The following is a 22195-nucleotide window of genomic DNA, read 5'->3' as shown; positions in this document are numbered from 1 at the left end:
TAGATGGTTCATCGCCTCACTTCTCAGCAGCCAGGGAAGGGAGGCCGCAAGGGAAAGATGAAAAGCCAAGGGTGCAAAGAAACAGTCACAGAAGACAGAATCAGTAAGGTTGGAAGGGACCTCTGGAGATCATCTAGTCCAACCTCCCAAAGAATTTCCTGGGGTTGGTTCCACCAGGGCTTGAACCCAAGACCTTGAGCATGTAAAGCAGATGTGATAACTCTTCCTCTACCAGATTCGGGACCAGCACCCCAGAAAGTGCCTCCGCAAGGAGCTCGATCCAGCCAGGACAAGCAGAGCCTGAGTAAGTGGAAAACAGAGGCCTTGTTCTGAGCTGTCTCAGCTCACGACACGGGTGCCATCAGCACCACAGCTCACGACAGTCACTGCAAAGAGTTTGCCTGCTGCTAGATGGCAACTACAAGCCCTTCCCAATTGCTCTGTGGGTTCAAACAAGCATTTAAATGAGAACTTGTACATGGCCTGCCCCATCAGAATTTACCCAAGTTTAATACATTTTTGACAACAAAACCCAACATTGCATTAACCCCAATTCTGCTAAAAAAACAAGCCACAATCCTTTGAAAGTCCCTGAGCTTCAGTGAAGCTGTCTTTAGCATCACATTTACCAAAAAGCTGGAAAAACAGTTTTATCGTTTTTCAGCTCTGTTCTAGTCACCATGCCCAACATGTTCTGCAGTCATGTCCTCCCTGGAATTTGCAGGGGCTTATTTTTCCAACACACACTCCCTTGTTGCTATTCTTTGTATTATTATTATTATTATTATTCTACTGCATAGCAGAAAACTATTGAGTAGAAAGCCAGTGGGAAGTCATAGCTATTGTATCTCTGGTTTAGTTCCTTATCTGCTGAGGGGTCCTTTTGTGAGTCTATTGAGGAAGGACATGCAGACAGTGCCTTTTATCACCAGCACGGCATCTACTGAATGAAAAGAGAGGCAGCAGGAATGCAGATGTGACGTTAAAGTATAAAAATCCACCATATGGTAAAGATTACTTCAGCTACAGTCTGGTCAAGATGTTGACACTTTGGTTATGAAAAGCAATATGTATCTCTCTCTTGGTGGTTTCTGTTCAAATTAAATGTTTTGTATCAGGCAAAGAACTAATAACAAGCCAGGTTTTCCCTTGATAGAAGAGTAGTAACAAATATGGAGTAATGTGAAAGCTGACTTGAAAATTACTATTCCCAAAGATGCAATAAATGTAGAGATAAGATTTGCTTAGAGGATTTGAATGAGATAAATGCTAAAGGTGCTGCTGGTAGGAAGACAGTCCAGTGGGAGCAGGCAAAAGCAAAAAAAAAAAAAAAAAAAAAAAAAAAGTAGCATTTTAAAAGACTCAGTCCGATCTGTCTACATTTTTGTGAGCACAGAATACCACGGATGCCACCTATGGCTTCAGTCTGCACCAGGAGGACACTGCCTCCCTCCTCTAAATGTAAGGAAAGAAACTGAGGAGAGTATCCAGGTGCAAACGTTTGTACTTTCAAGCTAAAATAGCAAGATACGCCTCTTTTAATGGCTTTGCCAGGGATGAGGCACCCCGCTATGCACACGTGCTCATAGTGCACGTGACCCCACACCCTGCAGCGCTGGCACTGAGTGCTCGCTGAAGGGTGAAAATCGGGAGGTGGTGGGAGAGGAGCAGTGGGCTTGGACAGGGAGGGCTGATGGCCACCAATGTGGGGTATGTGAAAAACCCGAGCTGTGCCGCTGTGTTTCTCCCCCCGCGAGGTTGCAGCCAGGCAGGTAAGGGCCCCGGTTTCCAGCCCAGGAGCAGCCAGCACAGCCGGGGCAGCAACAGCAATGGAGGAGGAGGCTCACAGGAGGGCACCAGTAGGCATCTCCCCCCGCAAGGTGTGCCTTGCCCTCCGAGCAGGGAGGGCACGCAAGCCCCCGGGACTGCCTGCTCTTGCAGCCAGGAAGAAACGGACATGCCATGGTTTGGGGGGGGACACATGAAAACGCAATTGCAATTCCACCAAGTGAAACTCGGGAGCACTCGCACCCGTGAAGAGCACAAGAGCCCAGCCCAGCAGACGCTGCCAGGAGGGAGCAGCGGGCCCCACGTGCCGCCCGGCACGGCCTCACGCAGCGGCCCCTTCCCGCTGCCCGCCAGGCCCACGGGCGGAGCGGAGGTGGATGCTAGCAGGCCCCACGGCACGCAGCGGCTCGGCACGCTGCGTGTGAAGTAACCAGCCATTCCCTCGAGCCACGCTAAGGCACCTGCGTTATCTCTGAAACGCATGTGTCACACACCGCTGCTGTAAAACCCAAGCTGCTTTTTTCATTGGGCTGCCTAGCAGGATGCCCGTTACATTTGAAAGGAGGTTTGGGCCTGTGCTACCTTTATGTAGATGCAGATTGGCCTGCATCTTAAACTGCCTTTGGTGGCTTCCCCTGTCACCTTGATCTATTGTTGTAATGTTGCTCCGTTAGCACAGCGATGGCTTTGCCTCGCAAAACAGCCTAGTTTGTTCTTCTAACCAATTATATTCTTGAGGCACAGCAATACCAGTCTGGCTCAGACTAAAATAAACTTTGCACATCAAATATTTAATACCCCCAAGTCTCTTCCTGAGGCTACACCCAGAAGCAGAATTCCCTGCTTGCCGTAACATGTCCCAGTGTAGATACATTCCCATCCTGATGCGCAGAAATGTGTGCACCTCTCTTCCTGCAGAAGATGTCTTTCAGTGGTTAATGTAAGTTAACAGCAGTTGCGATGACTTATTTAAAAGCAGATCAAGAAATATCTCAACTCTCTTTGGAGACTTCAAAAGCAGCTGAATGCTACTGGTATCCTTCAATAAAGATACAGCTTATGATGTACCTTCTCCCCCAGCGAAACTCCACCCAGCCACCTCCAGGTGGGAAGCAGGAGGTCGAAGGCTGTCAGAGCCTTGTAGGGGTGCAGGAAAAAGCATCAATACCACTGCAAGGACAAAGAACTGATTCTATTAAAGAAGTAGTCCTTACCCCTTAACGCAAACATGATCCACTTTCACTGAGGGGAGCGATCCCTACAGCCCAGAGAGCTGCCCATAGAGGCAGAAGCACAGCTACGTGAGCGCAGGCAACCCACATGCTCTGCAAAGCATGACCAGAAGTCCATCCAACAGGTTAACACCATAAAACATCACAATTACTAGCAAACATGTGGCATGCAAGAGCAAGGAGAGCACAACGGGCCTTTGCTGCATGGACATGGGGGGGCCGGGAGGCCTGATCCATCCAGCTCAAGTTCAGACTCAGCCCCGCAAGCTCAGATAGGGGAATCTGCTGCCCTGGGGACAGGTGCCAGCACTGGCGTGAGGGAGAGGATGCACAACCCACACTGATCACTATGTCCACGAGGACCACCACCCTACGGGGTGTCCACAACATAGCACGTGGCTGCAACCAGAGGGTGCCTCTTGCACTGTGTCTTAAAGGGCTTCTTGGCGGCAGGAGTGGGCACTCAGACAAAAGCCAGGCTTCCCCGTCCAGTGCTCACAAGCCACTGCCTCAAGCTCTGGACGCCCAGGTGGGGAGAAGTTCCATCCCCAAGCCCCTGGCCACCCACTTTTGGCTGCCCACAGAGAAGGTCGGATGTGGTTGCTATGGCAGTGGGAAACAAAAAAAGGCAGATCTGCCTGCTCCGGGAGAGCATGCTCTGGAGCCGCCGTTGCAAGGGCTGAACTATCATGAGTCCCATGTGATGCCGTGGAGCAGGAGAGGCTGTCGGGGCTCACTCGCAAGCAGAGTTGCCGCAGAGGGGGTGTCAGTAACTGGGTATTATTAATTTTTATTATTATTGCTGGGATAGCTGAAGGGAAGGGGAAATTCCTTCTCTGCTGCCGAGTCGGAGCACAGGGAAAAGGAGGCTGTGTAGGAACTGCCAGAAATCCTGAATTAGAAACCCTCCAGCTGTGCCCATACATTTTGAAGTGTTTATTTCCTCCGTGAGGAAAAAGCATCAGCAAAACTGCCCGGTACTCTGGCCTTTCTTTTTCTTTCTCTTTTTATTTGCTTGGCAGGCGAGATGTACAGCGCAGAGGGTAAGCGCTGCCGTACACAGGGATCCCACTCGGCTGCTGGCGGGACAGAGCGGCACCCCGCGAGGCGTCAGCCTTTGCCAAGAGCCGGACCAGCAGCCGGGAGGACAGGGCAGAGGCTGTGCTGGAGGCACAAGGACCTCAGGAGCAGTGCTGGAGGGCTTGCAGCACTGCGTGGGCCACGTTCACAAGTTTGCAGCACCGTGTGGGATGCTCACAAGCAGCCTTTGCATGCTGCCATGAGTCTTATTTATACACCCATATGGCTAGACAGAGCATTACACAACAGATGAAACGTACTGAACAACCAAGAGCCCATGGGCTGCACCGCACAGGTTGTAATCCCCGTGGATTACTTTGGGGTTATAACAGCATTACCATGTGTGCCGTGGGAGCCCAGGCCAGTTCGTACCAAGAATTCACCCAGCAGAGACTCCTCCAGGAGAGCTCCCACCAAGAAAGTCTCAGGAGACTCCTCCAGGGACAAACTCACCTCCTGCCACAGCAAGCCCTCCTTGCACTGGGAGCTGCTGTCAGCCCACTGCCACCTCAGCAGGAAGGCTTTGGCCACCTTCTCTTTAGCCACAGGACGGGCCAGAGCATGTGAAGAGCATTTAGGACCTGGCTGCCCTCACACAGTGCTGCTATGTCACAGAGTCATCCTTGGGGCCATCCTGCCTTGCTAGCTGTCACGCAAGGCCACAGCTTCAGAAGACAAGGTGCACAGAGGTAAGGTGGGATGAGTAGGTGCCCAGACCGTGACTATGAGCCACAACACTCAGGCTATTGCTGTTTGCTCCTGTGGGCATGAAACACTGGGTGAGCCCAATGGCATCACCATGCATAAGGACATCTTGCACCTCACACAGCACTCCCAGCGACACCTGCGCCACTGCCCACCTGATGGAGTCTGGTGCATTAACCATCTCCAGCCCTGCCCCCATCTGCACCCCATCTCTGTCCTCCCAGGATGGACATATTCTCTCAGCCTTTGCACATGCCTCCCTTGGGGGACAAATCCAGCGAGCACAGACATGTCTCACCTCACAGGAGGCTCAGGTGAGGTGGATTGGAGATGCAAGAGAAATGAAGTGGTGCCAAGCTTTGAAGCCAGGACCGAAGAGGAAAGAGAGAAGCCACAGACATCAAGGAGTTACTGCCAGAGCTCTTTCTTCACTGGGACACTTCCCACTAAGCAGGACTACTGCATATCCCAACTGCACCAGCCATTGAACACCTGAGTGCTACATCTCCATGTGCGTAAGCAGCACTTTCACAACGGAGACAGCTCATGACGCAGACTAGATTTGGAGAGGTAATTCACAAATGGATTGGAAGCTTTCAGCTGAAATTTAGAGCAGGAGACTTGGGATCATGTATTATTTACTAACACACACAGGTGGGATCGGTGCAGGAGGACAGCAGGTGCAAAGTGCTTTAACAAAGACCTTGGGAACGGCTTCCTTGCCAGGACAAAAAAGGCCTCCATCAACAGATGACACTTCCCTGAGACCTGGGGAACCAAATCTCCATGGTCAAAATCTCCACCCCAGGCCGATGCTGATAGGAGATTTGATATTGATTCACTGGGGCCAGGATTTCATCATGTGATTTAAGCTTAACTCCTCCAAAGAGAATAAGATCAATTTTACGGAGAATCAAATAGATACAGACCGCCTTTGAGCCTGTGTGCAGAAGAGGCGGGGGGGGAGGAGGGGGGAAAGGTTCTTTCCTTATCTGGAAAGAAAAAAGGCTAGAAAGGGACCTGGAGAATGTTGTTTGCTCATTTTTCCCTCTTCCAGTCAAAACAACTCCGCCTCTGTCTGGTCTCTCCCCGGGCACCAAGGGAGCAGAACGGTGGTGGGTTTCTAATAGCCGCTGCCCGGAGCAGCCGGTGGCGCGGGGCCGGGAGCGGCCAGGAAGGGTTGGATGGCCTCCCCGGGCACGGCGGCGGAGCGGCGCCCCGCTGCCGAGCGGCGCGCCCAGCCCGCGGCCGGGGTGCCGCCGGCGCCGGCCCGGCGGGGCTGCCAGCGCGGGCGCTGCCTGCAGCCTTGCAGCTGCCCCACGGGGCTCGTGCGGCGGCGGCTTACGGACCCGTCACCAGTGCAAGGGTGACACTGGGCGATGCACCGATCTTGGGGGGGCAGAAGAGCCGCGGGCAGGACGGGGGCAGAGAGGGAGAGCTAGGGCGAGCACGGAGCAGCCGCAGTGCCAGCAGGGCAGAGGCCGGGGCTGGAGTGGGGAAGATGGCTTGGCTCAGCCCCAGTGAGGAGGGCCGGGCCGGGCGAAGGGGGCCAGCCCCATGGAGAGGCCGGAGGGAGACCTCCTGCCCCGGGGGCAGAGGGCCAGCAGCGAGAAGCTGTGCAGCCAGAGGAGGAATGGTGTGGCAGCGAGTGTGGTGCGAGGGGCAGAAAAATGCTCCCGGGATCGCTGCACCTTTCCGGCGGCTCCGCAGCCAGCGGCACCGGGCTCCTGCGGTGCCGGCGGTGTTGCCAGGCAACCCCCATCCCTCCTGCCCTGCAAGCTGGAAACTGTGGTGCTGTGCATCCTTCTCAGAGGCTTTATTATCGTAATTCCTTCTTATTTTGGCCTTGGAAGACAATTCATCACCTTCACAGCTGCACAGAATGGTTGAGGTTGGAAGGGACCTCAGGAGATCATCTAGTCCAACCTCCCTGCTCACCAGGGTCACCTACAGCATGTTAGACAGGGCTGCATCCAGGTGGGCCTTGAAGATCTCCAGAGAAGGAGGCTCCACAGCCTCCCTGGGCAACCTGGTCCAGGGCTCCGTCACTCTCACAGGGAAGAAATTCCCCCTCACGGTCAGGCAGAACTTCCTGTGCTTCAGTTTCTGCCCATTGCCTCTTGTCCTGTCACATGGGACAACTGAAAAGAGTTTGTCCCGTCCCCTTGACACCCTCCCTTCAGGTACTTGTACACATTGATAAGATCCCCCCCTCAGTCTTCTCTTCCCCAGGCTGAAGAGGCCCAGCTCTCGCAGCCGTTCCTCACAGGGCAGGTGCTCCAGCCCTCTGATCATCCTCGTAGCCCTACGCTGGACTCTCTCCAGTAGCTCCATGTCTCTCTTGTCCTGGGGAGCCCAGAACTGGACGCAGTGCTCGAGACGAGTCCTCACCAGGGCTGAGTAGAGAGGCAGGATCACCTCCCTCGACCTGCTGGCAACACTCTTCCTAATGCACCCCAGGAGACCACTGGCCTTCTTGGCCACAAGGGCACATTGCATTCAGCCGGTGCAGAAGGGCCCCCCCAAGGCTCCTGCTCGGTTGCGTGACCCCGGCGCTTCCAACGAGGCATCCCCAGACCCGCACCAAGCATCGCGCCCTGAAGCGCAGCACCCGCCCCGAAGGGCACCCTTCCTGCTCCAGCCGCCTCGCCGCGGCGGGCAGCGGGGAGCCAGGGAGGCGCGCGGCCGAGGTGCGCGCTGTAATTGTACACCTGCCCGTGTTTGCTTCCCCGAGGGCTCCTCGGGGACGTCGGGTTGCATCACTTTCAGAAGAGGGACAACAAAAACAAAGCAAAAAAAACAGAGGCAAGTTAAACAAGTGGAAGTCCCACCAGGGCTGCTGGTGAAGTTTGACTCGCGTTTCAGGCCGGGGCAAGCGTTGGCACGGCCGGGGCGACGCGCCGGGCCGCCGCCCGGTGCCTCTGCCCCACCGCCGCCGCAGGGAGCGAGGGCAGGTTCAGCCCCGGGAGCCCTTCTGCAGCCCGGCCGGCGAGGACTGGGCGCTTAGTCACGGGCGCTTAGCACCTCTGCTAAGGGGTCCCCCGTGCTGCCACCCCCGGCATCCCACGCGCCCGCCGCGATGCCACCGGAGCCAACGCGCCTCCGGGGCGGCTTCCCACCACCTCCCTCCCAGAGCCCGAGGGGGCCCTGCGCCCTGGCCAGCGCGCCTGCCCGCTGCCTCCGCCCCGCTGCAAAGAAGAAAAAAGCCCCGAAAACCAAAAAACTCCTCAAAACTGAAAATAAAAAGCCGGGCACGCTGGCAGGCCGGGGCCAGCGCCTGGCACCTTGCTAGCGCCGCGCACGCGAACGCCCGCAGAAGAGCCAGCAGCACCTGGGGAGCACCAGAAGCACAGGAGTGGGGCCCTCATCCCCTCCTTTCCCTTCTGGGAATACTCTCTGCATTTGTAAAGCTACATTTCAAACAGATTTTTTATATATATATATATATATATATATATATATATATATATATATATGTTGTTTTTTTTTTTTTGCACTATGCTTTCATGCCTTTGATCCCTCCAATTTAGTTGTTCCCATCTTTGCGGACTTAGTCGTCAAAGTATATGATAATTCATTGCTTGTTAATCTTATTTGGCTGTATTTAGAAATTCTAGTTGAACATCAAATATAACATAATGTCCAGAAGAAACAGAGAAGAGATCTGCGTCTCCGAACCAGCCCTGAACCTTGGCCAGGCAGCTGCTTTGCGCCTGAATTCACTGCGTCCCTCCGGCTCCGCGGAGCCGCCTGGAGAGCCCCCGCCGGCGGGGCGGCTGGGGGCTCCGCGTCCTCGCCCGCTCGTGCCACAGACCCGCGGCCGGCCGAGCGCCCGCAGCCCTCGCTTTGCCCTGGTTTCGGCAGGACCGGCACCGCGAGCCCATCGAAGCAAACCCGCTTAGCCGTATTTAACCAAACACTTATTTTCCATTTTATTCAATAATTGTCTTTTAATACTAAAATGCATTAGATGCTCAAAGCAAAGAAAATCACATTGAGGTGGAAAACAAGGTTCTCATCCGATGAAAAAAAACCCAACGTGGCAGGTACACCATTTTGAAACAGAATCGTAATAATTTAATAAAGCTGCTTTATCATCTTCATAAAATAGACAGAATGGTGATTCTTTTTTTTTTCCATTTTGTTGTTTACAATGATTCAATCACTGTGAAAATGTACATAACATACATATCAGCATATACAACAATTTATTCTTCATATAATCAGCAACGGAGACACCATGATGAAACGTACCGCACTTAAGTCCCACTGAAACCCTGCCTTGGTTTGACAGGCAAACAGTAACGGCGTCACCAGGCTCGTTTTCCTGTTACGGGAGCTTGTAAGGAGTGACACCTTTACAGCTAACGCCTTTAGCACAGGAAGAGTGCAAGGAGGGATTTGCAGCTGAGAACCGGTTTGCGTTAGGCCAGCTCTTTGAGTTTAAAGATTATATCCCAGCTTCGATCAGCTGAACATCAGCTGATGCCAATAGCGAGTCCATCTCGCCCGCAATTGCGGTGGACTTGTCTGGGTTTTTCCCCGAAGGTAACTGCAACTCACAAGTTGGATAAAAGATTACCTATAGCTGCAAAAGCAGCTGTAGCAACAAGGTCATCAATTTTCCCCAATGACAGACAAATGTGTTTCCATTCATAATTAGAATTTTTTTTCTTTTCCCCCAAGAATAATTTCAACATATTAATCAGACAGTGTGTTCTTCACAAAAGCAACTTGTTTCCTATCTTCTTCTTCAAAAAAAGAAAAAAAAGAAAAAAAAGTAACTCACTTCTGCACAACGCGTGATCCACAGGCCACCTCCAGCTTCACAATAAAACAGGGAACCGCACCAACCGCCCCAGGACAACGCGCCGAGCGCTCGGGGACATCGCGCCGCGCGCCAGGCCGCCCTCGCCCCGCGCCAGCCCAGATCCGACGCCCCGGACTCGGCCCCGGGCACCGCGCGCCTGCTCCTCCTGCGGACAGGCAGCGGAGCACAGCAAGTTTTCCCCCGAAGGAAACCAACGGATACAAGTGATTTTCCTGAACCAAATCAGAGGACAGGTCTGGATTATTAAAGATTACGTTAACTGTATCTTAAACCGCACCAAGCGCCTACCCTGCAGCCTTTACGTTTTTGCATGGCCGGTTTTGATGCAACTATGAAGAGAGAGAAAAAAACAGAGTGAGAGAGACTGCGGTTCGCCCAGGAGCCCTGAACTCATCTCAAATGACAGAGAGGGGCAGTGACAGAAACAGCAAAATATTCCGAAGCGAGGGGCCCTTCTCCGGCTCTGCTCCCGGCCTCGCTCCGCGCCGCGCCGCCGTGCCGCGGCCGTGCCTCCTCGCCGCGCCGCCCTCCTGGCTGCGGCACGGGTCAGGCCAGGCAAAACTGCTGTTTAAACGATTGTCTGGGAGGCATAAGGGCTTACTGACCTCTTTAATGCCCCCTTTTAATACAGAATTATTTCACGTTCTTTCTCGGCTGTGCTTTTATTCAGAGTGGCAAGCAATGTTTCCTCTGGGTAAATTAGAGAAATGTTTCTTTCTTTTTTTTTTTTTTTTTTCCTCCTCCTCCTCCCTTTTCAGTTAGCATCTATTTCTCATCCCAACCACCACGGCTGGTGGCAGCAGCGCCATCGGCAGAGGACAACGCTCAGGCGAAATGAAGGGCTGGCGCTTTCCCGGGCGCCGGGGGAGCCGTGCCCATCGCCCGTCCCGCCAGGCCTGGCGGCTGCGCAAGGCCGGCCCCGCTTCTGCAAACCGCCTGGCGCCCACGGGGCTTCGCTGCGGGGGTAAAAGCTGAGGGCGCTGAGCAAACGTCTTCCCCCCAGCAAACGCATACGTTACGTTTTCCGGAGTAAAGCCAACCGGCGAGGGCAAAACCGGGCAGGACCAGGAGAAACCCAGCCTGAGAGCTGCCGAAAATCCAGTCCCTTTAAAAGCACCTAGCCAGCCGTGTCCTTCTGCCGCTTGCGGTATAGTAATACATCTGTCTGGGGAGGAAAAAAAAAAAGGGGGGGGGGAAAAGCCCATTGCAGCCGTACAGCACCCTGGCAGGAAACACCAGCAGGACAGAAAGCCCAGAAAAACGCGCTCCAGGCTTCGGAGCGAAGGGGGCGGCCCTGGCCTGCCTTAGGAGGGGTTCCCGGCGTCACGTTAATTCACGGGAGTCAATCTGAACGAGGCAGTGATCAGCACCGGAGAGGCAAGTATCACTAATTTCATGACAAGAGCTTTCCTTGCAGGATCTTCTCCTATCCGCAGCGCTATCAAGCGGCCCTGATAACCTGCTGACCGAGGACCTGGCTCAGAACAGCTACAAGTTCAGGCAGGACCAGTTTGCCCTAAGGAAACAAGTTATTTGAGCTTATTTGACTTTGAGGATAATAATGACTGGAGTTTTTTTTTCTTGTTGACATTTTTAATTTAAATAAATCAAAGTAAAAAATACTTTATCATGATGTGTAGACCTAGAAAGACTATTTCTCTAGAAGCCACTAATTTCCACTTGCTGGTACAGCAAACATTGGCAAGAGCTAAATATTTTCCCTTCCATAGTCAATTTTAAATTCTATGAAATCTGTCAAGTAAAGAGTTAATAATAATAATAATAATAATACACTAACTGAAATCCTCCTACCATACTCTTACCTCACTGAGGAATTATCACTGCAAGAGAAGAGAGAGCTCTGAGACTCTTCTCTTCTCTCTCTCTCCCTTCTACAAACGGCTATTAAAGTAGCTCAATTTTTTAAATCAATTTTATATAAGTAAATTTGCACCCTCACAAAAAAGTCTTTAATTATGAGAAAAAAAGTAATGAATTGCTTTAACTTTTTCTCCATTAAGAAGGCACATTAACTGAATTAGTAGTGTTGTTACATATCACCTGTCTGCCCCTAAATTAACATTGCTATTGCTTGTTCTGTATTTATTTATGATGCAGGGATAAAAAAAAATCAGATCACTAAAATCCGTGCCATGAGAACATACATACATGCATGTACTTAGCATAATCCTGATTGAGAAATGCTGACTTGGAAGTGTATGTCTAATTGAGAAGGTAATTTGGATCTCTTAAATAATTTCATCACTTTGAAATGACTAGAGATAGGGAATATCTAAATTGAGAAGGTAAAAAACACTTCTGGAAAAACTTTCCGTGCGTTGCCTTGAAAGTAGGCAATAGAAATGGGTCTTGGAAAAGTTTAGCACAGTGCATCTGACAGTTCAGGCAGAATTTTCCCCCAAACGACTTCCTGTAATGCCCTATCACTGCCCTGCAAGAGCAGGTGAAGGCTGCAGGGGATGGTGGGGCCTGGAAAAAGCACTTGCTCCACTGGGTCTGAAAACTGCAGGTTCCCCAAGATTTAAATAAGATTACTGTGTTTTCTTTTTTAAAAAAATACTTGAGAGCCTTTTGCCATCACTAGACATACAGTAATTTGCAATATCAAATACAATAATAGTACAGATAAGCAGGTGACAGCAAAAGGATTCCTAAATGCAGGGGTGTCCATAGCAAAATAGCAACATCTTAAAATACAAACAACCTTGTGCTGGGCAAATATTAAAACCCACTGAACTGTAATTTTAAACAGCCGCACACAAGAAGAGGCCATTATTTTGTCCGGACTACAGAGAGGCCAGGGTGCTTACTAAAGGTGTCCAAATAAGGAATTTGCAATTCAATTCTTTACAAGAATGGAAATTTGTATCAGTTTTGAGCTATAAAAATATATAAATTCAAAACACGTAATACCTTCTGACAACCGAATGGGTCTCGCTCTGCCCGCTGCCCCCTGCCCCCTCAAGGTGAACGAAAAAACAAGCTAATTTGCTCCAGCTGAACACCCCTGCTGCCTGTTGAAACGAGTGGGATTGTCACATTAACAATAGCTTCATTTATAAACAATACATTTAGGGAAAGCTTTTAAATACAGCAATCTGTGAACCATTGGTAAGCGATAAAAACGATACGCGCTCGGAGGAGCGTGGTTTCTCCTTGCTTTCCAGGGTGCTGTTTAGAGGACGATGTCTTTTAGTCTCTTCACTCCTGGCGAGTCTTTTTCTCTACATTCTTGCAAAAGTGGGTTAATCTCATGCACGGTATTTTCGCTGTCCGCCCCCCGGGGCTCTGCCTCCGTGGGCCGGGAAGGGCCAGTGTTCGCGAAGGGCTCCGGGTCGCGGCCGCCCGGGCAGTGCACGACGCCGTACGATACCGAGGGTTTGCCGGACAAGGGGCTCTTCAGGTGCAAGGGCGAGGTGACGGGGCTCACGGCCTCGCAGCCGTTGCCGGCCTCGCGCACCGCGCCGTTCACCTTGGGGCTGCAGACGGGCGCATCCACTGTTCTTTTGCCTTTCGGGTTGCCGGCCCGCTCGTCGGCGAGGGGCTCGCTCCCTTCTTTGCCAAACGTCGCAAAAGTCCTTTTTGTGCTACAGTCTTCGTAAGGCTCTGTGTCCACAGTGGTGGCCTCTATGGAGAGCGCGATGACGTTCCTCCCGCGCTCGGGGGACTTGGCGCGGCTGGGGACGGCGGCGCGGGGCATCCAGCACCGGTCCGAGTGGCCCAGGATGCGGCACTCTTCCCTGCAATGAAATCCTTCGCTCTGATCTGCGTGAAGAAAACACAACGGCTCGTCAAGCGGGCGACCCCTCCTCGGCGGGAAGCAGCCCCGCGGCCCCGGTGAGGGGCAGGGCGCCGGGGACGGGAGCGCCGCGGCGGGCACGCGCCGCCTCCCGCGGAGGGGGCTCGGTTTGCAGAGGCAGGCGCTACCCGCTCTTCCTACCTAAACATTAGTGATTTTACAGCAAACAGCAATCATTTTTAAAGCAATGCTTGGAAGAGGGGTTTTTACTGCCATTTTTCTGCTATCGCAGAGACTGGAGTCCAATTTCCAACAGGTTGTGTGTCATCTGCTTTTTGCTGCTGCTGCTGACAGACCGAAAACCTAGGGGAAACAAATTACGATTGGAAATAAATTAAAACAGGTTTGTCCCCTGTGCCAGGCTGCTTGGCGTCAGCGCTTTCTGTGTTTAGTAAGCGGCGCCGAGAGCCAGCACGTGTTAAACTTGGTGCGACATGACATTTAAGCCTGGGTTTTCGGAGAGGGGGGACGGGAGCGGACGGAGGGGGAGTTTCTTTTCCCTCCGTCTGTTTTTACTTTTCGCCTAATCGGCCCAGCCCTGCGGCGCAGCAGCGGCTCCGTGAACCTCCGCCGCAGCCTGCTCCACCGAAGATGAAACGTGTCACTTCCAGCCCTAGATCTTTATTCGCCCCCGGAGTTACAAAGATCCCGGCTCTGCCGCCTGGCTCGGAGCTCGGGGCCGTCCCCGGACCCGCTGCTCCCTGCCCGAGGGTCCGGCGGCTCAGCCCCCCCCCCGCACCCCCGTCCTCTGAGCGGCCGCCCCGAGCGCCCTCCTCCTCCTCCTCCTCCTCCTCCTCCTCCTCCTCCGTGGGCACCCAGCGCCGCACGCCGTCGGGGTGTCCCTCGCGGGCTCGGGGGCGTCATCCCCCGTCGCGGACAGATGGACGGGCAGACGGGCTCAGCCAAGGGCAAAGCCGGAAATCAAATCCGGGAGTCGCAGCTTTCCCAGCCTTTGCGGAGCGCCGGACCGTGGCTTCCCCCCAACCCATCACCTCCCGCCCCCCCGGCTCCTTTTCAATCCCAGCTTACGCCTTCAGCTTCTCCTCCATTCGATAAGAATTTGTAATTTGCAGATAGCCCGGTAAAACCCTCCTAAAGCACAAGCTTTTCATACGCAAAGATGTAACTCATTCCTACCGTAATTTATACACCAGTAAAGTAGCAAAGCAGTGTTAAGAATTAATGCTAATAACAATAAAAGAATGCATTCGGTCCTTGTCGCTTTGACAGATTGAACCTTGCAAAGGTGCAGACTCAGCCTTGGTTTGCTTCCTGTCCATTTGAAAACAGTTCATTTTGATGCTTTGTACCTCTGTGTATATAACCTGAGCTTTTCAGCTACATTGGTATTTCCACCACATCCCAGCACTAGGACAGCTGATAAAAATTCTCAGCACATAGCACAATGCACCAAAATATGAGCAGCTTAACACTCACAGAGAATAAACGAGTAAAAGGCAGACCTTAAAAAAAAAGATTTTTTTTTAAAGGAAAAGAAGCCAATTAATTGAAAACCTATGGGTAAAACATAAGCTATTTCTCTACATCAGAGCAGCCACCCGGTTGCACGCAGCGCAGTGCTGGGTGGCTGCGCAGGAGGTCTGGGTTTCGGGAGTCTTCTTTGTAGCAGTTCTAGAGCCACGCTCTGAGCCTTACATGCAGAACAACCTGCACCAATATCTAAAAGCCAATGCTCTTATACTTTCATTCGGTTACTTTAAAGCATTTGGGGAAAAAAATTGCCCAGAAAGTGTTGCTGTCTGCCTATTTATCCACAGCTTAACTTCAAAAGGGTGCTATAAGCATACAAAGTTGTGCAGTCTAGCTGTGATAGCAAAGGACTTGGTAATGGCCAGAGGGGGTACAGAAATATCTTGGGTTCTAATCCCCGATGAGACACTGATTTATTGTGCTGTGTGACCTTGGGCTCCTTGCTGGAGCACACATCACTTCAGTCTGTTAGCAAACATAAAACACGGGATCTCAACACACCCTGGGCTGTCTGGTCCAACACGTAAGCACGTGGGGGAAACTGCTGTTCCTTCCCAATCCAGGCAATCCTGCCAGGGCTGGTGAACTCCACACATCCCCATCCACACAGCCCCCACACCGAGCACCGGCAGCAAAGGCAAACCACACTCCATCTCGACAGAGTACCTGTGGTTTTCTTTTGCCTCCACCTATTTATTTTATTCCAACCTGACACGTTTCATGGTTAAAAACAGATCAAGGACTTCACTGATTATTACAGCTCATGTGGACCTTTCTCAAACCCAAAGGGCTCCTTGCTTTGAAGGCAGTTTTAGTAAGCACTTTTGGCCAGGTGTTTGGGAAATGAACCCCTCTGAGCACCAAGATGCACGTCTACAAATCACAGATGAAACACGGGCTGATGAAGAGATGGAAAGCATTACAGTAAGCTCTACTGATGCCATCTTTTATTTTAAAAAGGGAATGCAACAGTTCGACAGACGCTTTGCTGCCAGGCAGCGGGACAGGAGTCACCACCCAGCCACGGAGCTCAGGCAGCAAAGAGCTCCGCGGCGCGTTCTGCCTCCCCGCTCCCACCCCGCCTCGGCTCCGCGCTGCGGAGACGTGTCCTGCTCTCCGGGACGCGTCCCTGGGCTCCCCGGACAGGCCACAGGTGAGAGCACCTGCCCCGGCAGCAGCCTCCGGGACCGACGCGGGCGCTCAACAGCGTCAGAGTGGAGATCCTCGACTACCTCCCCGCTACCCTGCTGCCTCAGGATTGATGTAAAATACTATTTTTATGCCGTAAGTGCGCCCTGCTGATGCACACACACACCCTACCGCGCCTCTGCTACCACAGGTCCAAAGGAGGCAAACTCAAAGGGGTTTTGAATCCTCTGGCAGGCCAGGAGGACGCAGCGCTCCAGACCCGCCGGCCGCTCTCTCACGTCCTGCCCGGCCAGCACGGGGCGAGCGCCGGCGCCCAGGAGCGGCCGCGGCCCCACGGCACGCGCCGGCCCCGCACTGCGCAGGCGCGCAGCCGCCGGGCCCTGCTTCTCCGCTGCCCTTTGCGGCTAGGTCTGACTCACCCAGCCACAACGGCACCCAGGACACTCATTCGCATTCACGGATTCTTTATTGCACCATTCTTCATATTTTTTTTAAACAATCGGAAATAGGACGACAGGAAATTCTTTTACAGCTCTAGACCTGCCCCAGTCAATACGACTGTTACTGTCTGCACTAAAAAATGTTCTCAGTGCAAGGAGCAAAGCCCAGGTAATAACAATCACATCATGCTCTCCATGACGAATGGCCGGCAGCCAAAACAGGCAACTTCCCACATCCGCACTGGACCCTCGGGTGGCGGAGGGTTGAGCAAGGTGGCGTGAAGTAATCACCAGGCAGCGCCCGGCAGGAAGGTAAGGAAAGGAGAAAGCAGTGGAAGCATTAGGGGTTCAGGGCACTTCTCGCTGCAGCAGGGAGCAGCACCAGCAGCTTTGGCTCTGCTGTGCACGAGGTCCTGAGTCACAGAGCAGACACAGAGCAGCCTCCGGAAGATCCCGATTTCTCTTCTCCCTAATGCACCAGGCTAGCAAGCACCAAGCTGGATGGCATGCTGAAGCTCATCCAGCAAGTGCAACTTGGGGGAAGGGGTGTGCTATGGTCCTGGGCTTTACAAGTCCTGCTGAACAGGGGCCGGACTTTAGAAAGAGCTTAGCACACCTCGTGCACACTGGGAGGAGAGTCCTCTTGCACATCAGGCGGTGTTGCGGGCAGGCTGTAGGGGAGAAACGCTGACCAACAGCTTGCCCACGCAGACCTCTAGGGGCAGAGGCTGCCCCAGGGGCAATGGTGAGGCAGTCCAATGTGCAAGATATGTGAGCAGGTAGGTCCTGCACAAGGTCACAGCAGCAGGACAGGGCAACATCCAGTTGTCATCTGGTCTCTTCACCTGGCACACACCCAGAAATTCAGTTCAGAGCACCTTGGAAAGATTTCCCTGGAAGGATCCACACAAGGACCCCAAAGCAAGGTGCTGGCAGAAGCCTCACCACAAGCAGGTAGGCAGTTATTTGAGAGTCAGACTTTTCAGGAAAAATGTATCATTGTTAACTGTAAACTCTCATACAGCAAATTTAAAAAAAGAACCAAAAACAGAGGGTCACCTCTGGAATACATATGCTCCTCAGCAAGAAAAGCAAAATCCACGCTGAGCTCCAGATTTCCAACCTTCTTTACCTGCCCCTCAGGGGACTATCGCAAAGACAACTAATAACGAGCCCCAACCAGCCTTGCCCAGTGCCTGCCAGAGCCCTGCAAGGGCCCGAGCTAGGCAGCAGGCGGCCAAGCGGCCTCAGGGAGACCCTGTGGAAGCAACCCCCATGCCCAGCTCGGGGCACGCAGATACAGAGCCCGCGCTGCCACCCGCGGGAACAGAGCCAGGGAGCGCAGAGACGCGGAAAAGCAGAGGGCCTGACTGGAAACTGCCCCAGCCCCAGCGCTGCCCCAGTTCCCAGGCACGAGCCCGCTGCAGCACCAATCCGAGGGACGAGCGATGTTGATGCACAAGCAGCGTTGGAGCAGGGTCATCCCTCAGCACCCACCCAGCTGAGCCCCTCCACGTTTGCAAAAGCCTACCATAAAAACACTCTGCCAGCTTCATTCGTGAGTCATGATGGGGGGGGGGGGAAAGAAGAAGTCCCTCTGCTAGCAAAACACTGCCCGAGCCGGGCGCTGAATCTATCCCAAACTGCCCATCAATTACCAAAGAGAGTCCAGCCCCGGGGCTGATCAGAGCCGAAACGGTCCCCATGGTCTCCACGAGCTTTCAGACAGGCTCCGATGAGCTGCAAAATGCCAGACCCCAGAAGACCACGCCAGTAAAATCGCACCTGGCAGGGGAAGGAGAGAGAAGGGAGGGAAGCACCAGGAGGAGGGAGGCAATCTAGCCTCCAAAGGCTGCGAGCAGGGAGCCTCTCAAGCAGAGGAAAAGGGGATGCTCAAGCAAGGCAAACAGCACCCTTGGAGGGCAGAAACTGGAGGAACAGAGCTACAGGATTATCCAGGCCTTTGGCAGTTAAAAGCAAGGGTTAACCAACACCCCGGATGCACAAACGCTTTTACTCTCCTGTTCAAAGTCTCTGCACCTGAATTCACGCTACAGCAACCTGAAACCCGTCTGAAAAGACAGCCCATTCAGCTCTCACAGCAATTGAATTATCTTCAGAGGAATCTCAGTGCTGGCCAAAGAGACAAGTTTAAATCGTACCAAGGTGCAAGTGCCTGGGAATGTAATATTCCTGATAAATGGCCAGATGACATGTGCCGTTACACAATCTAAGGTGCAATTTGGGCAACGACAATAGTCCCTGGAGTTTCCATTTTCAAACAGACGCTCGGTTCAATCCAATGCATGTCAGAGAAGGTTTGCCGAGATGAGTAAGTAGAGCTCATTTGTGCTATTACATGGGGAGCAAGGAAAAGGAGCAGAGAAGTCACTTGAAAATGAAAAATAAGAAAGAAAGTGGGACTAGAAGAATTGGTGCCCAGCTGAGCCTCCACGTTTGCATTTTGCCTCGCGCGAGGCGGGAAGCGCACAACCGAGCGCCAGACTCGGCTGAGCGGCTTTCATCCCTCCCAGACCGTAGGAGCGTCTACGCCGAGAAAACCACACGTAGGTACGCGCTGAGAGCAGCTCCCCACGGCGTCAGGAGCAGCCAGAAACTACCAGGGGCTGCAGCGGTTGAAACACGGAGCAAGCCAAGGGGAGGCAGTGCCACCCCAGCCCCATTTATTGCATTTTTTTTTTTTTTTGAGAAGATCTGCACGGAAGGCCCTGTGCAGGACAGTATTTGTCAGCACACCTGGATTTCTCCATCCGTTACTATAAGTATACTCATATGAAAGTATGGCATTATCTCCATATTTTGGCGTTTCTTCGGCAACCGTATGATTATACTGTAATCATGATGACACTGCTTCTGGGTACAGCAAACAGCACGATCATTAAAAAATTCATTTCAAAATCTTCCTGGAAGCTAATAAATTTTACAGCAGTTTCAATCCTTTCTCATTGCAACAAAGAAAAGCTTAGTTCCAGACAAATTAAAAGTAAATTGATTGCCTTAGGGGAATCTATTCAAATATCACTTTTCCATGTTAGAAATCTTTTCCTGAAACAAGAAGAGAGGAGTCAGGGAGAACGAGCAAGAGAACTGTATGGAAAGGCAAATCATTAGATCTCTGTTCACAAAACTAGGGGGAGGAGGGGAAAAAAAAATCATACTTAAAATAAAATGCAAATATTTCGCTGAGGTGCAGGCCCAACATTTGTGATAGAATTTATGAATAATAAATGTGAATAAACAGTAAACATGAAGGGATCAAACACTGCTGTTGATGTTCGCTCGTGGTTAGCCATCTTTCACGGACAGTGCACAACTGCATTATTTAACGCTTTTCTTACAATTACTTTGGGGTCTGCTTTTCAACTTCCGCCCCTCATTTTCCCCGGAAACATGGGCCACCAAACGCAGGACGCCGGCGGGAGGGCGGCGGGCGCCGCGGGGCTCGTCCGCGCTCACCGGGCCTCCGGCCGGCCCCCGCCGCAGCCCCGGGGGAGGGGGCCGCTGGCACCGGTCAGCGAGCGGCGACCCCCTATATCCAGCTCCAGATAAAGTAACAAGCTGAAGCAGAATACAAACAGTCCCCAGCCACGGATCATCTTTTGCTTGTAAATTAAGACTCTGCACCTCTCCCTTATCTTCCCTAACAGCATAATACCGGGAGAGAGAGGTGGGGAATAGCGTATTGTATTTTTGACCTACGGGCTTTTACAGGGCCTTCTTCGCCTCTCCTAATAAGGAACCTCCAGTCTATGCAGAAATGTAATCCTGACGTGGCTTCCCCCGTTCAATGCTCAGAGGATACTAATAACCGGGGACAGGGACAAACGCTCTCCACTGCGACGAGGGGCCTTTCTTCTTCTGTCCCTCCCCACCGTTTGGCTTTTATGCCGGCTTAAAAAAATAAAGTTACATCTTTAATCCCAGATTGCCTATCCTGATACAAGAGGTCAGCAAAGCTTGGACAGCTCAAAAGCCTGTAAGGAATTATTTTAATGAAACAAGGGACACGAACTGGGCTCATTTATTACGCAACTGCTGATAAGGGCCCGTGTCTGCATACAGCTCCTGCAAAGCATTTCCATAATGATCAACAGACCAGATATAATGGGACGTACTCCCGGACGGTGCAAATGGCCCTGGGAAGCGGAGCCAGGCTGATTTACACCAGCTCGAGGGCTGGCCCCATCTCCTGCTCCACATGACCATTAATAACGTCCTTTCTTCTGGCGAGCTGTATCAGTATAACGAATGAAGATTGACACACACTGACACATCTAAGGTATCTTTCTCTAGGTACTAGGTGGCTAAGAACAGACCTGATGGTAAAGATTTTTTTCAGGATAACCAGCTCTTAGGCACTTTGAAGCCTCCTGGACAAGTATAATGGTATGGGATTGAGGGTCATCACCCAGAGCAAGAGCAGCTGACCTTTGGACATGCCATGCAGTATAACCGAGCCAGGCCCTTGAGGGTTGGGCTAGGCTGCAGTTTAACGTTGGCCATCCCCCTTAACCCAGGACTCTGGGGCCATCCCTGCCTTATTCACACGGTGAAATTAATTCCTGTTCAGAGGGCCGACAGAACACACCACTTAAATGCCAATTAATCCTTTTCTGGGGACTTAAGTGGTCCATAGAGCTTGTACTGGCCCCTGTGTGGCAAGGATTTCACCTCTGAAACTCTGCTATTTATGTATCAACAGGGGTATTAGATACAGGGCTCATTAACATACTAACTGAGCCAACAGGCTGCTTACGAGAATCTGAGAGAGCAGGATTTGGTCCTCAGAGAGGAAAACACTCCAGGATCTGATAGACCTTTTCCATCTCTAACCATTATGGCTCTGTAATTCATATGCACCGCTCCCATTAATGCTAATGGAAGTTACTGTACTGCATTCACCGAGTGAAGAATACAACCCTTTGACTTCATTACCGGAATTCAATTTCATTAACACTGGATACAGAGGGATTGTCCTAAATACACTCTTTCTTATTTTTTTTTCATGTTAATGTAACCATTTGAGTATATTATACCCTGCAGAGATGGAAACATTTCTAGACTGTTTAAACACATTTCCCACAATTGGGAGCAAAACTTTGTCTCCATTTATGCCTTTGACACCAGCTGCCTTCCATTTAATGGGGCTTTAGTTGTTAAAGTAAATTAATCCAAAGGTTAGTTTTCTCTCCCATTGTCACATCTGAGACAGACGAATTTGAATATTCTGTCTTGGGGTAATGCAATATGAACCACGCATCCAAATTTGAACAGCAACAATGAATCAAATTATTACCATGTCCCATGCAAAATTAGGTGTCGTTCAGAAAATAGCTACTTGATGATTCCGATAAAAATCCAACAAAATAGAAATTACAGTTGAGGGAGATAAGAAGCAATTCCAAGATGATTCTATCTGATGGAGAGCAGGCCAGCTCCCGGGCCAATGTAAATCAAAGCAGCTTCACTGACTTCAGTGCAGCCACACCAATTTACACCAGTCGGGATGCTCATGGAAAATATTTTATCCTGGCCTAATCTGGCACTTATCTGAGCCAGAAGGAAACAAACCAATCCATCCTAATGCTCTCCTTGCAGGAAAATAGATGAGATGAGGCACCTGTCCTCAGTTTAAGGA

General features: G+C 51.8%; 1 protein-coding gene across 2 annotated transcripts in view; it reads right to left on the bottom strand.

Annotated features, from left to right (window-relative positions):
* Positions 1 to 8747: 8747 nt before the first annotated feature.
* PCDH19 (protocadherin 19) overlaps positions 8748 to 22195 on the bottom strand; it is a 69723-nt gene continuing 56275 nt past the window's right edge. For both annotated transcript variants that reach the window (XM_062584406.1, XM_062584407.1), the window contains exon 5: positions 8748 to 13422. In XM_062584406.1, the coding sequence (XP_062440390.1) occupies positions 12833 to 13422 (590 nt within the window). In that variant the 3' untranslated portion in view covers positions 8748 to 12832. The remainder of the gene's footprint in view (positions 13423 to 22195) is intronic.

Source organism: Rhea pennata, chromosome 11 (genome assembly GCF_028389875.1).
Source record: "Rhea pennata isolate bPtePen1 chromosome 11, bPtePen1.pri, whole genome shotgun sequence".
Classification (NCBI taxonomy): Eukaryota; Metazoa; Chordata; class Aves; order Rheiformes; family Rheidae; genus Rhea; species Rhea pennata.
This window is presented reverse-complemented; position numbering and strand designations above follow the sequence as displayed.